The sequence below is a fragment of the Cygnus atratus genome, chromosome 22 (genome assembly GCF_013377495.2).
Source record: "Cygnus atratus isolate AKBS03 ecotype Queensland, Australia chromosome 22, CAtr_DNAZoo_HiC_assembly, whole genome shotgun sequence".
Classification (NCBI taxonomy): domain Eukaryota; kingdom Metazoa; phylum Chordata; class Aves; order Anseriformes; family Anatidae; genus Cygnus; species Cygnus atratus.
In genome coordinates this window covers 7570432-7582102 of record NC_066383.1, presented here as the reverse complement: position 1 = coordinate 7582102, position 11671 = coordinate 7570432, and the positions used below count along the sequence as shown (strand labels likewise).

Sequence of the window (11671 nt, the reverse complement as noted above, 5' to 3'; positions counted from 1 at the left end):
ATAAACACACTGATGCACAAGCCACCGGGGGGGGCTTTCCGTTATGTATTTATTTGTTTGTTCGTTTATTTGACGCCCGCGCCCTCCCCCGCCGTGCTCCCGCGGTGCCCTCACGGCGATGGGGGCCGGGGGGGACCCGGGGTCTCCCCGGTGCCGGTCCCGTTACCGCGGGTGCCGGGCCCGATGGCCGCAGAGCCGCCGCCCCCCGCCGGGGCCGCCCCCGGGGCCGCTCAGACGGGCGGCGGGGCCCAGCCCAGGCCGGTGGTGGCGCGGCCCCGGCGCTGCAGCTCCGCCATCTCCTGCATCTCCTTGGCGCTGGCCGCCGGGGTCTGCACCTCGAAGGTGAGCTCGAAGCGGCTGTAGTCCACGCGGAAGGCGCCCTTCTCCAGCCACATGCAGGGCTCGAAGCGGTACCCCCACAGGATCTCGTCCTCGGTGTACGAGGTGCGGGCCTGGCACGTCATCCCTGCGGGGCACGGCCCAGGGGAGGCTCGGACGCGCCACTCGGAGCCCCCTCACGGCCCGCGGCCCCCGCAGCACCGGGACCCCCGGGGCCATCCCAGGGCCGCGACGCCACAGGATTCACGGTCCTGTGCCCGTGCCCGCAGCGATGCGCTTGCGGTGAAGCCCGGAGCGTGAAGGCAGGGCCCGGGCTCTCCAGGAGTGCTCGGAGATGGGCTCCGCACCACGCCGCCTGCAGGACCCCCGGTCCCCACCCCTTGCACCCGGTTCCCCCGACCTCCGCCTGCGGCTGCGGCACCGGGCAAACAGCGCAGCCAGGCCGGCTTCCCAACAGCAGCCACTTTGTACGGGGCTAGACAGAGCCACCCCAACCCCTGTCACTCACCCGTGGCCTCCACAATGCCCTCGAGGATGATGATGATCTCAAACTGCTCCCTCCTCAGCGACTCTGCCGACATGTCCCAGAAGGGGCTGCGCTGGTTGATGACATGGCAGATGATCTGGGGCTCCACCAGGAACAACCTGTCCTCCCCTGTGTCGTAGCCCAGGTTCAGCTCCGACTGCTCCAAGGGGATGAACTCCCCTTCTTTGGTCTGTCTGGATTTAATCAGTTTGGCTCTTATTTTTGCATCCACCATGTGGCTCTCCCGGAGGTCCCCGATGCGGAACATCAGGCAGAGCTTCTCGTCTCGGTGGGAGATGACGCAGTTTTTGCTGAAGATTAAGGTCTGGGCACGCTTCTTGGGCCTGGAGATCTTGACAAACATGCAGCCCACCATAAGGGCATCAATCATGGACCCAATGATGGACTGTGCCATGAGCAGGATGACGCCTTCGGCACAGTTGGCAGTCACGATCCTGGAGCCGTAGCCAATGGTCCTCTGACTTTCCACAGAGAAGAGTAAGGCAGATATGAAATTGTCCACGTTCTCGATGCACGCCTTCCACTCTGGATCGCCAATGTGGTCGATGTCACCCCTTATCCATGCGTCGAAGAAATAGATGGTGCCAAAGACAACCCAGGTGACAATATAGCACATCATGAAAACGAAGAGGAACCAGCGGTACTTGAGGTCCACGATAGTGGTGAAAATGTCTGAGAGGAACCTCTTCTTCTCCTGGATGTTGCCCAGGTTCACCTGGCACTTGCCTACTTTGGTGACGTAGCGCTGCCTCTGCTGCTTGCTCGCCAAGCTGAGCGGCCGCTCGTCCTCCATGAGCTTGCAGCGCCGGGTCTGCAGCTTCTCTGTAGAGGGGATGGAGACGATGCTCCGGGTGGGTGTTTTGCTCTGCACAGGGCTGGGGATGGTGGGCACGCTGTGCGTGTGCCACGGGTACCAGCGGGTGGAGACGTCCCGTGGCATGGGCAGTGGGTCATGGCGTGACGTGCGGCGGTGCTTGGGCAGGTCGCCAGTGCTGATGGAGGTGCTGGGCCAGCGCCTGGCGGGCACAATGTCCTCTGAGTGTGCTCGTCTCTGAAGCAGAGCCAGCTCACCGGGGATGACAGTGCTGTAGGGCGGGTGGAGATCGTTTGGGACTAGGGCTCTTTTCTCAGCAGCGCTGGTGGCCTTTTGCTGTTGGCTGTCGTCTGCCAGGAACACAGGGGTGGCTGGGCCTTTGGGCTGCAAGGGGAAAGGGGCCAGTCCATGTTAAATCGCCCTCTTCATCCTCTGTGCACCAGGCACTGAGCATCACTGAGCCTCACGTGCCTGGGAAGCTCCACACCGCACGCAGGACAGCGGGGACCTGCACGGAGCCCCGCGGGTGGTGTTGTCGGGGCGCAGCCCTGCCTTCTGGGGGAAGGTGCTGTAGCGGCTGGAGTCGGTGGGTGGCCGCGGCAGGTAGGCCAGCATGTGCCTGGCGGTGGGCGCCTGCGCGGGTGGGATGGAGTTCCTCCGGCCCCGGGACTCCTCGCGGAGCAGCCAGCTGCCACCCACGCCGTTGTGAGTGCAGAGGCCGCTCTCCCACTGTGGCTCCGTGCTGCTGGCGGCGGCGGTCAGCACGGCGGCCATGGCACAGGGCGCTGTGGGAACAGAAGGGTAGCGTCAGGTGGGGTGCGGGATGCACGGGCAGCAGGCTGGGCAGGGATGGCAAAGTCGGGGGTAAACACTGGTGGGTCCTGCCAGCAGTCTCTCGGGGCTGTAGCAGGTGAAGGATGTTCACGTGGTCACCACGAGGGGACAGCCCCAAGCCCCATGCAGGGCTGGTGTTGTGGCACAAATCCTGCAGCTGAGGCCCTGGGGCTCCTGGCAGCGAGGCTGCTTTGGTGCTGGGGTCAGGGCTGTCGCTAATGACAGCTCCTTGCTTGCCTGAGGTGGTTTTGAAACAGAGTTCCATTCATGGGAAACAAACCCAAATCCCTCACTCCCTCACTCACGTTAGTGACGTCTAGAGAGCCCCAGCACATTGTCTAGGGCTCACCTCCCACTTGCTCAGAGAGTTGACATTTATTTTTATGTAGTTTCTCATAGAAAGTCAAATTGGGTGTGACCCAAAGTGCTACTTAGAAATGCAAACAGCATCCTGGAGGAGACCGGAGCAACAGAATGTCCCAGCAAGGTGGGCAAGCCCCCACCGTGGTGGCTGCGGGGCACCTCGTCCCACCACCATGGGTCTGTGGGAGCTGGAAGCATCCATGGGAGCAGCAGCTCAGCAAGAGCTGCTCCCCCTGCTCATCTGCAGCTGCCACCACAAGGGGAGGCAAGGTATTAGCCCTGCATGGGGCCGTGGACCTGAGATGCAAAGGCGGGAGGGATGCAGAGGGGTGCGCCAGGGCTGGGAGGGGAGGCTGCAGCCGGTGGGCCTGGAGCGAGAGCCCTGTCTGCAAAGAGCTCCAGGAAACTCCCAGAGGAAGCAGCCTATTAATCCCGGTCCTGCCTGGACCGTAATCCTGTTAGCCACATTTCTGCCGCGGCTTCGGCACGGTCTTGCTGCCACTGAGCTGCAGGTACCTGGCTGTAGTGGGGATGCCCCTCTCCGTGCAGCTGTCCCACGGCCGGCAGCGTGGCACAGCTGATGCGTGCTTGCACCGCGGTGCCTTACGCTCAGGGCACCTGCTGTGGCTGGAAGAGCACCCAGCACGCCCTGAGGGCAGCTGCCGGGGGCCCAGGCCCTGGGAGCCACCATCTCCTGATGGGGCCCCCGGCCAGGTGATGGAGCTGAGCTGGACTGGGGGAGGCACCAGATGGCTAAGCCAATTACCTGCCCTAATTGCATTGCACCACCCGGGGATGGACGTGGCTTCTTCCTGTGAGGCCACTTGAGCAGCCCCAGCAGCTGCGTGAAACGGGCACCTTGCTGGCGGTTACCTACAGCGTGTTTCCAGGCCCTGGAAAGTTGCTGCGAGGCCATTCAGCGACAAAACTCGGGATCGGGAAGGAGCTGAGTACAGGAGCAGGGAGGTGGTGCAGGGGTACCTGACCGATGGAGCCCCCTCCCCGTCAGCAGGCTGCAGCCTCGCGGTGCTCACAGCAGAATCTGCCCCAGCTCAGCTCCAGGTGCTTTTCCCCCCAGGGGAAAGGCCAGGGGCCCTGCTGCCTCATCCAGCATCCTCTGCCTCAGCCTCTTGGTCCTTGCGTGGGCAATCTGGTCGTCTGTCAAGCAGGACTGAGGCTCAGACGCTTGGGTCTTACAGCAGCTGCGTAGAGAAGTTGCAAACAAACAAGTTCTGCAATGGAGCGATCCTGCTGCAGGCTGTACACACACTCCGGGCTGTCCCAAGCCTCTGTGCGTGAGCTTCGTGCAGAAACCCCATCCCGGCTGTCCTTGCCGAGCAGCCACGTGTGGTGGGCGAGCTGCACAGCACACGGCTTCACCGCTCCCCACCCGTGTCCGCTGAGCTTTCCTGAACTGCCTGCTGCTTAACAGCACTGCATTTTGTGATTCAGTGAATCCTGGCTGTAGGGGAGCTAGAAGCCCTATGAGCAGAGGAATATTTACAACAAAAATGGATAAAGAGGAGGGAAAGTGAAAAACAATTGTGATTCAGCATACATCCCCGCTGGGCTGGGCTGCAACAATTGGTCTAACAAGCTTTGAGGTGAGTGCTTTATCTCAGCAATAATCATCTGTCTTAATTATTTTCTTCCTTGGGGCAGCAGTGGCCAGCTGAGGGCTGACATCTGGCCTCTGTGTGCCCTTGGTGTGGGGCTGGGATCAGTTCCTCTGCTCTTCTGCCTTCCTCTGCAGCAGGAAAAGCAGGAGCTGCAGAAGCCTACATATTTGAAGAGCACAGCTCCCACAGGCATAGTGGCAGCAGATCTGTAGCAAGACACTTTATAAAGTCAGGAAATTCTGGAAATATTAAATTCCTTTATTTTAAGATGTTTTCCCTTGATATGCTACAGCAAATGCTCCTGCCAATTTATTATGTTTAGAGATTTTTTCCCAAACCAAATGTAATTCCTGTAACAGACACGACATGAGACTCTCGGGCATGAATTTTGCATGCCCAGAGATGTGGCTCAGCACTGGAGCAAGAGCCGATGCTGCACAGGTAGGGATGGACACGCATGCAGCTCTCAAATACAAAAGGCTGGGAAGGAGAGGGGTTAATGCAGCATTGCTCTGTGCCTATTGTCCCTTAGCCCTCCTGCCTTATCACCTTGGCCATCTCAGCCCTATTTCCTGGAGGGAAGTGCTGCAGGAGGTCCTGTTCCTGGAAATCCTGGCAGCGAGGCAGGATTGCTCTGACCCATGGGGCCAGGAGCCCTGGGCTGCCAGGGGACCCTGCCTGAGCGCTGGGTTCTGCGCATCCTTTGAGCATCACCTGCTCTGAGAAGCGCTCACTGCCAGAGTCCTCAGGTGCAGTGCTCTGGCTCTTGCTGTGTCTCTGCCCTGCCACCTCCTGCCACCGTCCCATGGCTGCTGCCCCAGCCCACACACCACAGATGCATGCCCCGCTTGCAAACGCTTGGTGATGCCCAGGACAAACCAAAACAGAGGGGATGGCCTTGCAGACACCCTCAGCATCACACTCCCACCCCATCCCTTCCCCTCTCCTCCTTGGGACAGTGGCTGTGAGCCCCCTGCTCATGCAGACCTGCGTGGAAGCAGCGCCTGCAGCCCCCGGTACACCTACCGCATCTCCAGGCACAGCGCCCGCTGGGCAGGAGCAGGCATGGCCGGCAGTCCTCAGCCTCTGCCCACACCTACAGCTGCTCTTGGGCCACCCCAGTGCTGTCCCGTCTGCCCTCAGGCATCTTCCAACCGGTTCTGGAGGAAAATCCTCTCCTGGCTGTGCAGCAGAGCTTATGGGAGGGAAGGGGAGCTTGGCAGCGCCCTCCAATCCTGCTCCACGAGAAGAAGGTCACCCATTAATCTCCCTCAATGACAGGCAGAAATACCTCAAGTTGATTTAATCGGAAGGGCTCGGGCAAGAAGCAGATGCACTGTGGGGGTCGGCGGGCTGGCCTGCGCAGCGGAGGCATGGCCTTCCCTTTCCCCCTGCCGCAGCCTCCCAGCATGGAGCAGGGCTGGGTTTCAGGCCAGGAGCACCAGTGGCCGCTCGTGACCTCTGCTCTCCCGTCCATCTGCCTGTGATGGGCGAGGTCCAGGGGCGGGAAGGTCCGAAACCTTGGGCTGCAGGCAGGGAGAAGCCACTGTCCCTTCCCTTGCGAGGTGCTGGGGAGGCTCACCCCACGCCCGGGGGATGGAGCTCTCAGCGTGGCCCCACACAGCCCTTCCTGGGCACCTGGGGCCCGTGGGCACGCCGGGCCCCGCGGCTCCGTGCAGAGGCCGGGGCTGGAGTTTGCCTCGCAAGCAGGGGCTGCAGGCAGACGGGTCCCAGCGCCTCCTGACCACCTGAGAACTGCAGGGCAGGGATAACGCGCCTGGAGGGCTCACTCCTCACAGAGGATGCCACTGTGGTGTATTTAAAGTTGGTTCCCTACAGCAGGATGGTTAAAAATAGCAAAGGTAGCACAGAGTTTATAAATAACTGCTCAGCCCCAGCCTCACACGTCTCAGCGTTACCAATATAGCACAGTTAAGACTCCACAACTTGCACTGGGAGTTAACTGTGACTGCAGGCCTCAGCTCACCCCACCTCCCACAGGCAACAGCTCCTGCCCAGGGAGGCAGCGAGGGATGGCCGGGCCGAGCGGGCAGGGACGAAGGGGGCAGAGCACGTCCCCTGTCCCTGTCCCCTGTGTGACTGGCGGTGGCCTGTGCAGCAGGGCTGCCGGAGCAAATGCCGACCACAGACATTGCCTGGAGGCAGCTTGCAACTGGCAGGACCGCGGGGATGTGTCCAGAGCCAGTGCCTGCAGGCAGGTCCTGGCTTACAGCGGGGTTTGGGACACCCAAGTTTCCCGCACACTTTAGCAACGGTCAGGAAGGAGGGCGAGAGATGGGTGGAAGGCAGCGGCGACTGCCCGGTGCAGGATGTGGTACGGCAGGAGGCTGCAGCAGAGCAGCCCTCAGTCAGCACCAAGCACTGCAAAGCAGGATGTGTACCCAAGAGATGAAGCTACCCGTCCCTAGAGCAAACAGGTTCTGGTGACCCTGCACTTTTTTTTTTTAAACCATCTCCCCTCTTTCACTTGGGTTGTGTTCCAGGAAATTGGCAGAGGCTTGGTGCTGGAGACGTGGGGCACGGAGGCACCACCAGCCCCAGCTGTGCTGAGTTCCACAGGCTCTGAGTCCCCTCCTCAGCCAGCCTGAGGCATGGGGAGGGACAGAGGGAGGGAGGGAGGTCCTATGGCCACGGCCTCTGCTGGGGTCACAGGGCCAGAGCACCTCGTGTCCTAGCTGCACGGGCACGGTGCCCAGCACCGGGCTCCTGGCCCCAGCAGCACCAACACCGCTGCTGTGATGAGGAAGGAACAGTAATTTACTAGCCTTGCCCCCTAATATCCTTCTTGGTAACAAAGAGGACAGATGAATGAGAGATTAGTCAACTAATCTCCCAATGAAGATGAATCTAAAAGCTGGACCTCGTATCCCATTTGTGGGGCTGGGCATGCAGGAACAGATGGGAAGCGAGTGTCAACAGAAAATTAGGATTTTCCTTATGAAGTGGTCTCTCCTTTTTACTTTTGCCCTATCTTTTTTACAGCAAGGTCTTTTCTCTCAGTCACGGCAGGTCCTCTTTTTCCAAAGTGACATCTCAGCTCTACTTCTGTGTTCCAGCTCCCCTGGCACTTAAATGCAGATAACCCCAGTGACCCGACAACGCTGCTCTGAGGACAAATGTTTGCAAAGCACTTTCTGAGGATGCGAAGCACCATGGTGAGGGTACAGTTCAGTCCTGGTGCAGCACAGAGACTTCCAGGACCAACACCTCTGCCTCCCACAGCAGGAGAGCCATCGCGCAGAGCTCGGCTCTGCTGAAGCAGCCTCTGGGCCATGAGGCAATGTGAAGGGAAACATTTTGCTCTCTGCAGCTTTCCTCATGCTCACGTCAAGCAGCAGCATGTTTCCCTTGGTGCTGAGTGCAATGCAGTGCCAAGTGCTCCTGACATCTCCCCTTGCCCACAGCGCTCGGCAGGGCACAAGGGCGGGCGGCTGCGCCACGCTGTCCGTCTGCAAGTGTCTGTGGAAGGAGCAGGCCCGGGAGTGCCCACGGGGCCTGGCTCTGCAGCAAGGAGAAAAACGTTTCTTAGGAGCAGCTGCTTCCAGCTCAGCCTCCGGGGCCTGGGGCACAAGGCTCCCTCCCAGCACCACTGCTGCGAAGAGAAGATGCTCCCTGGAGATCCAAGCTGGGAGGGAGGGGTGCAGAGAAGACCGCTACGTTTACAAAAGTCTCCTTGACCGTGAGGAGTGGAGTAGGAGCGCAGGCACCTTGCTTTCCTCCATGATGCAGAAGGGAGAATGTCCTGCAGAACAGTGAAGCAGGAGGAGTCAGGACATCACCGTGCTCACCTCACGTTGTGATGCGTGGGTCTCACAGCGCCTGCGTGACGCGGGGCTGCTCAGCCCAGCTCCCCGATCGCTCCCATCAGCGCAGGGTGGCCGCACTCGGGGCAGAGCTGCCTCTTCCCCCAGCAGTTCATAAGGCTTTGTTGCTGCCTGTTTGTAAAGTCACTATTCAAAGAAAACACACTCAAGCCAAACCAATGCCATCATTACCTTGCTCGCTGTGAAAGTGCTTCCCAGTTGGGAGCCTTCCACCTCTGTGCTGAGCAAACAGGCAGTAGCGTCCCCTGCTCCTCCGGCAGAGCTGCGGCCTTCGTGGAAGCCCCAGTCCTCCACTGAGCTCCTGGGCAGCTCTCAAGACCTCCCTGGGTATTTATTTAAGGACAGCATGAGGGTTGATGACTTAAATCTTCCTGAGAAAGCTCTATGCCACAGTTGCCAGGAGGGGAGATGTGCTCTCCTCCAGGCACCCTGTCCCCTGCAGCAGCCGGCAGCTCCTCTCCCCTCCCGGCCAGGGCAGGAGCTGCTGCTTGCCGGGAGCTGCTCTCTGCCAAGACTCTCACTTCAGGGTTCCTGAGGCTCAGAGGATTTGCATGCTTTCACTTAACCCTCCTGTGTATGGACAGCATGGCAAGGCAGGACCACTGCAGCCTGTGAGCCAGGTTTGCCCTGAAGCAATACTGTCTACACGCAGAGATACAAACCACCATCCCTGGGGACACCTGGGGATGTCCTCTCCGAAGAACCTGCCAGCCCAGAGCATCCACCCCTGGCCTGACACCAGCGGTGCAGGGACAGGACATCAGAACATGCAGGGAGCGGGGCTGCACAAGCACCAAGTGCTGCATGCGCAGCAGCGAGGGGGAAGTGGGGGGAGAGGGAAGGGAGCATGGGGTCGATGCTTGGCTTTCCAGAACAGCTTTGCTCCCTGTTGTACCCAGTTTTTCCTGCCTAGCCAGCAGTGCCTTCTTTTAACACAACAAAACCAACAAGACACAAAAAAATGATTGTGGCCACACCCAGGAATTAGAGGTATAAGCTTGAATTTCCCCCATGCGACTCCGCTGAACACCAGGAGCAAATAGCAGCACTCTGTCTGTGGCTGTCAATGGACACGGTGCATTCATGGAAATCCACACCATAAATGCACAGCTCCAAAAGTGTTAATACCAAAAGCTTCTGCTCACCTAAGCTTATCTCAGCCTCACCAGTGGAGCCGGCGCACAGCTTACAGACGCAGCGTTAGCATGGCTTGGAGCTGCAACACAAAGGTCCAACTGGGTGCAATGTTTCTCGCGCTCTTCGGGTGGGTCTCGTCCTGTGTCACCACTTTCGTGCCACTCTGGAAGAACCTCAACTTGGACTTAAATGAACTGGAGATCTGGACCATGGGGCTCTGGCAGGTCTGCATAGTCCAGGAGGAGGGAGCGACGGAGTGCAAAGCCCACGACTCCTTCCTCGCTCTGCCGCTGGAGCTGCGTGTGTCCCGAATCCTGATGTGCCTCTCCAATGGGCTGGGGCTTCTCGGGTTCCTCCTCGCCAGTTTGGGCTTGGACTGCTGGAAAACATGTGAAGAAAAACCTGGTCTAAAGAAATGGCTCCTGCTTGCTGGAGGAGCGGCTTTCAGCATGTCAGGGATCATGACCTTGGTGCCGGTCTCCTGGGTCGCTTATAACACAGTCCTTGAGTTTTGGGATGAAACCATTCCCAACATTGTCCCGCGTTGGGAATTTGGGGAGGCAATGTTCCTGGGGTGGTTTGCTGGATTCTTCCTTGCAGCAGGTGGGTTGCTTCTTATCTACACCACCTGCTTAAGCAGGACTGAAACACCAGACGTGCCTTCAGCAGTCTGCCTGCAGCATCCAGCGATGGAAGGTCCAGCTGGGATATCACCGTGGAGTCACCGCTCACACCCCAAAACCGCAGACCTGGTAATCTAAGACTTGCAGCGCTGTGTCCCGTGCAGCTCCTGGCTGTTCAAATTTCAGACTGTTCTTGCATTTTACAGGATGATTTGCTAATTCCTAAGACAGTGTTGCAGCCTTTTTTCCTTCCCATCTGTGTCTGTCTGCTTCATTTTTTTCTCCTTTTTTTCAAATGAGCAAAAGCTTTTTCTGCAACACTTGCAAACTAAACCTAGTACTGTAAGCCAAGAAGGCAAACAGAGCAGTAAAGAGCACTTCATGTTCATGGTTACATTTGCAGTATACTCAGTGATTATGCTATTGCTAGCATTCCCTGGAAATCTCCAGTAGTCGGAAATGTAATCATTGTAACACCTATGTCCAGGCTAAAAAGCTGATTCCATGAATGTCCATTTCATTTTGATGTATTCAAAATAAATTATTTCAGTCATCACCAGTATGTTTCTGTGCTCTGAAAATATAACTGCATCTTACACAATGCGTTGGGAAGACTGGGAATGAAGGGTCTGATCTTTAAGGAACAAGGCTGCAGTTTGAATGTTTTGTTCATCTAGAAAAAGCTTAGGAAAAAAAAAGGAGAGAAGGAAAACAAAAACACGTGCTGATACAAGAAACTGTGCTCCAAAGGCAGAAAGCCAGCGGCACTATCCTGGTTACTAGCTTGATTTTCTTAACCACTGAGATGATGAAGTTATAAATGTGCCACAGACCTTCATTTAGGGAATTCTATAACAGAATTGTTTACCTGTGCATAAAAAGCAAAAGAGAGAGAGAGAGAGAGAGAGAGAGAGAGAGAGAGAGAGAGAGAGAGCGCCGATTTTGTGGGTCTCTTTAAAGATCTCTTCCATGTTTTCTTGACTCAGCTACAAAAATAAAGCTTCCTTTATGCCTCTACGCTACTGGCAATACCATACATAACACTGAATTAACACCAAGAATCTTGACAGCAGGAAACCCACTGTTACAGTGCTATTTAAAAACTGAGTTTACTGCTGTTTTAATCTGTTTACACTAGAAGCCATGGCTGCACAGTCAAAAATAAAGGAAGCCCCCAACCAAAAGCAGCATTCTGCTGGGAATCAAAGTTCGCTTTTCTTCAAAAGTCCTGTTTTGAAATTTGCACTTTGCTCTAAGAGTAAAAGAAGTAGCATATGGGGAGAGAGAGAAAGAAAACAGACTATTCCTAGACGTTTTTCACACTACCTGGACTTAGGTCAAGGCAGAAAATTACAGCCAGGCCAAAGAAGGTATTTCAAGAAGTCTGAGCTTCCTGACCAGTGCAGCTGTCCTGGATGTACCCCTGCCACAGCTGGTGCCCACTGTGTGCACAAGGAGGAGCCCCCCCCAACCCCCCCAGGGACGTGGGGTGTGCTTCCAGCTCCCAGATCTTCACCTATCTCTCTACACCGTTTGTGCTGATGGGCTTT

General features: G+C 57.4%; 2 protein-coding genes across 2 annotated transcripts; one reads left to right on the top strand and one right to left on the bottom strand.

Annotated features, from left to right (window-relative positions):
• Window positions 1–230: 230 nt before the first annotated feature.
• Window positions 231–2491, bottom strand: LOC118252365 (G protein-activated inward rectifier potassium channel 4-like). Its single transcript, XM_035555581.1, has 3 exons — window positions 2253–2491; window positions 848–2084; window positions 231–466 (listed from the first exon to the last, which is right to left on the bottom strand). Exons 1-3 carry the CDS (start codon window positions 2472–2474, stop codon window positions 231–233), a joined length of 1695 nt encoding a protein of 564 aa, XP_035411474.1. The 5' UTR covers window positions 2475–2491.
• A 6943-nt stretch (window positions 2492–9434) lies between these two features.
• CLDN25 (claudin 25) lies at window positions 9435–10390 on the top strand. The gene has a single exon (XM_050715036.1). The coding sequence runs from the start codon at window positions 9567–9569 to the stop codon at window positions 10257–10259; it is 693 nt and encodes a 230-aa protein (XP_050570993.1). The 5' UTR covers window positions 9435–9566; the 3' UTR covers window positions 10260–10390.
• Window positions 10391–11671: the final 1281 nt, after the last annotated feature.

Coding starts and splice junctions, on each gene's coding strand:
- LOC118252365 (XM_035555581.1), bottom strand. CDS start 2,474: ATGGCCGCCGTGCTGACCGCCGCCGCCAGCAGCACGGAGCCACAGTGG. Junction 2,085..2,252: donor ACAGCACCTTCCCCCAGAAG/GCAGGGCTGCGC, acceptor TTCCCCTTGCAG/CCCAAAGGCCCAGCCACCCC. Junction 467..847: donor GGGCATTGTGGAGGCCACGG/GTGAGTGACAGG, acceptor CGTGCCCCGCAG/GGATGACGTGCCAGGCCCGC.
- CLDN25 (XM_050715036.1), top strand. CDS start 9,567: ATGGCTTGGAGCTGCAACACAAAGGTCCAACTGGGTGCAATGTTTCTC.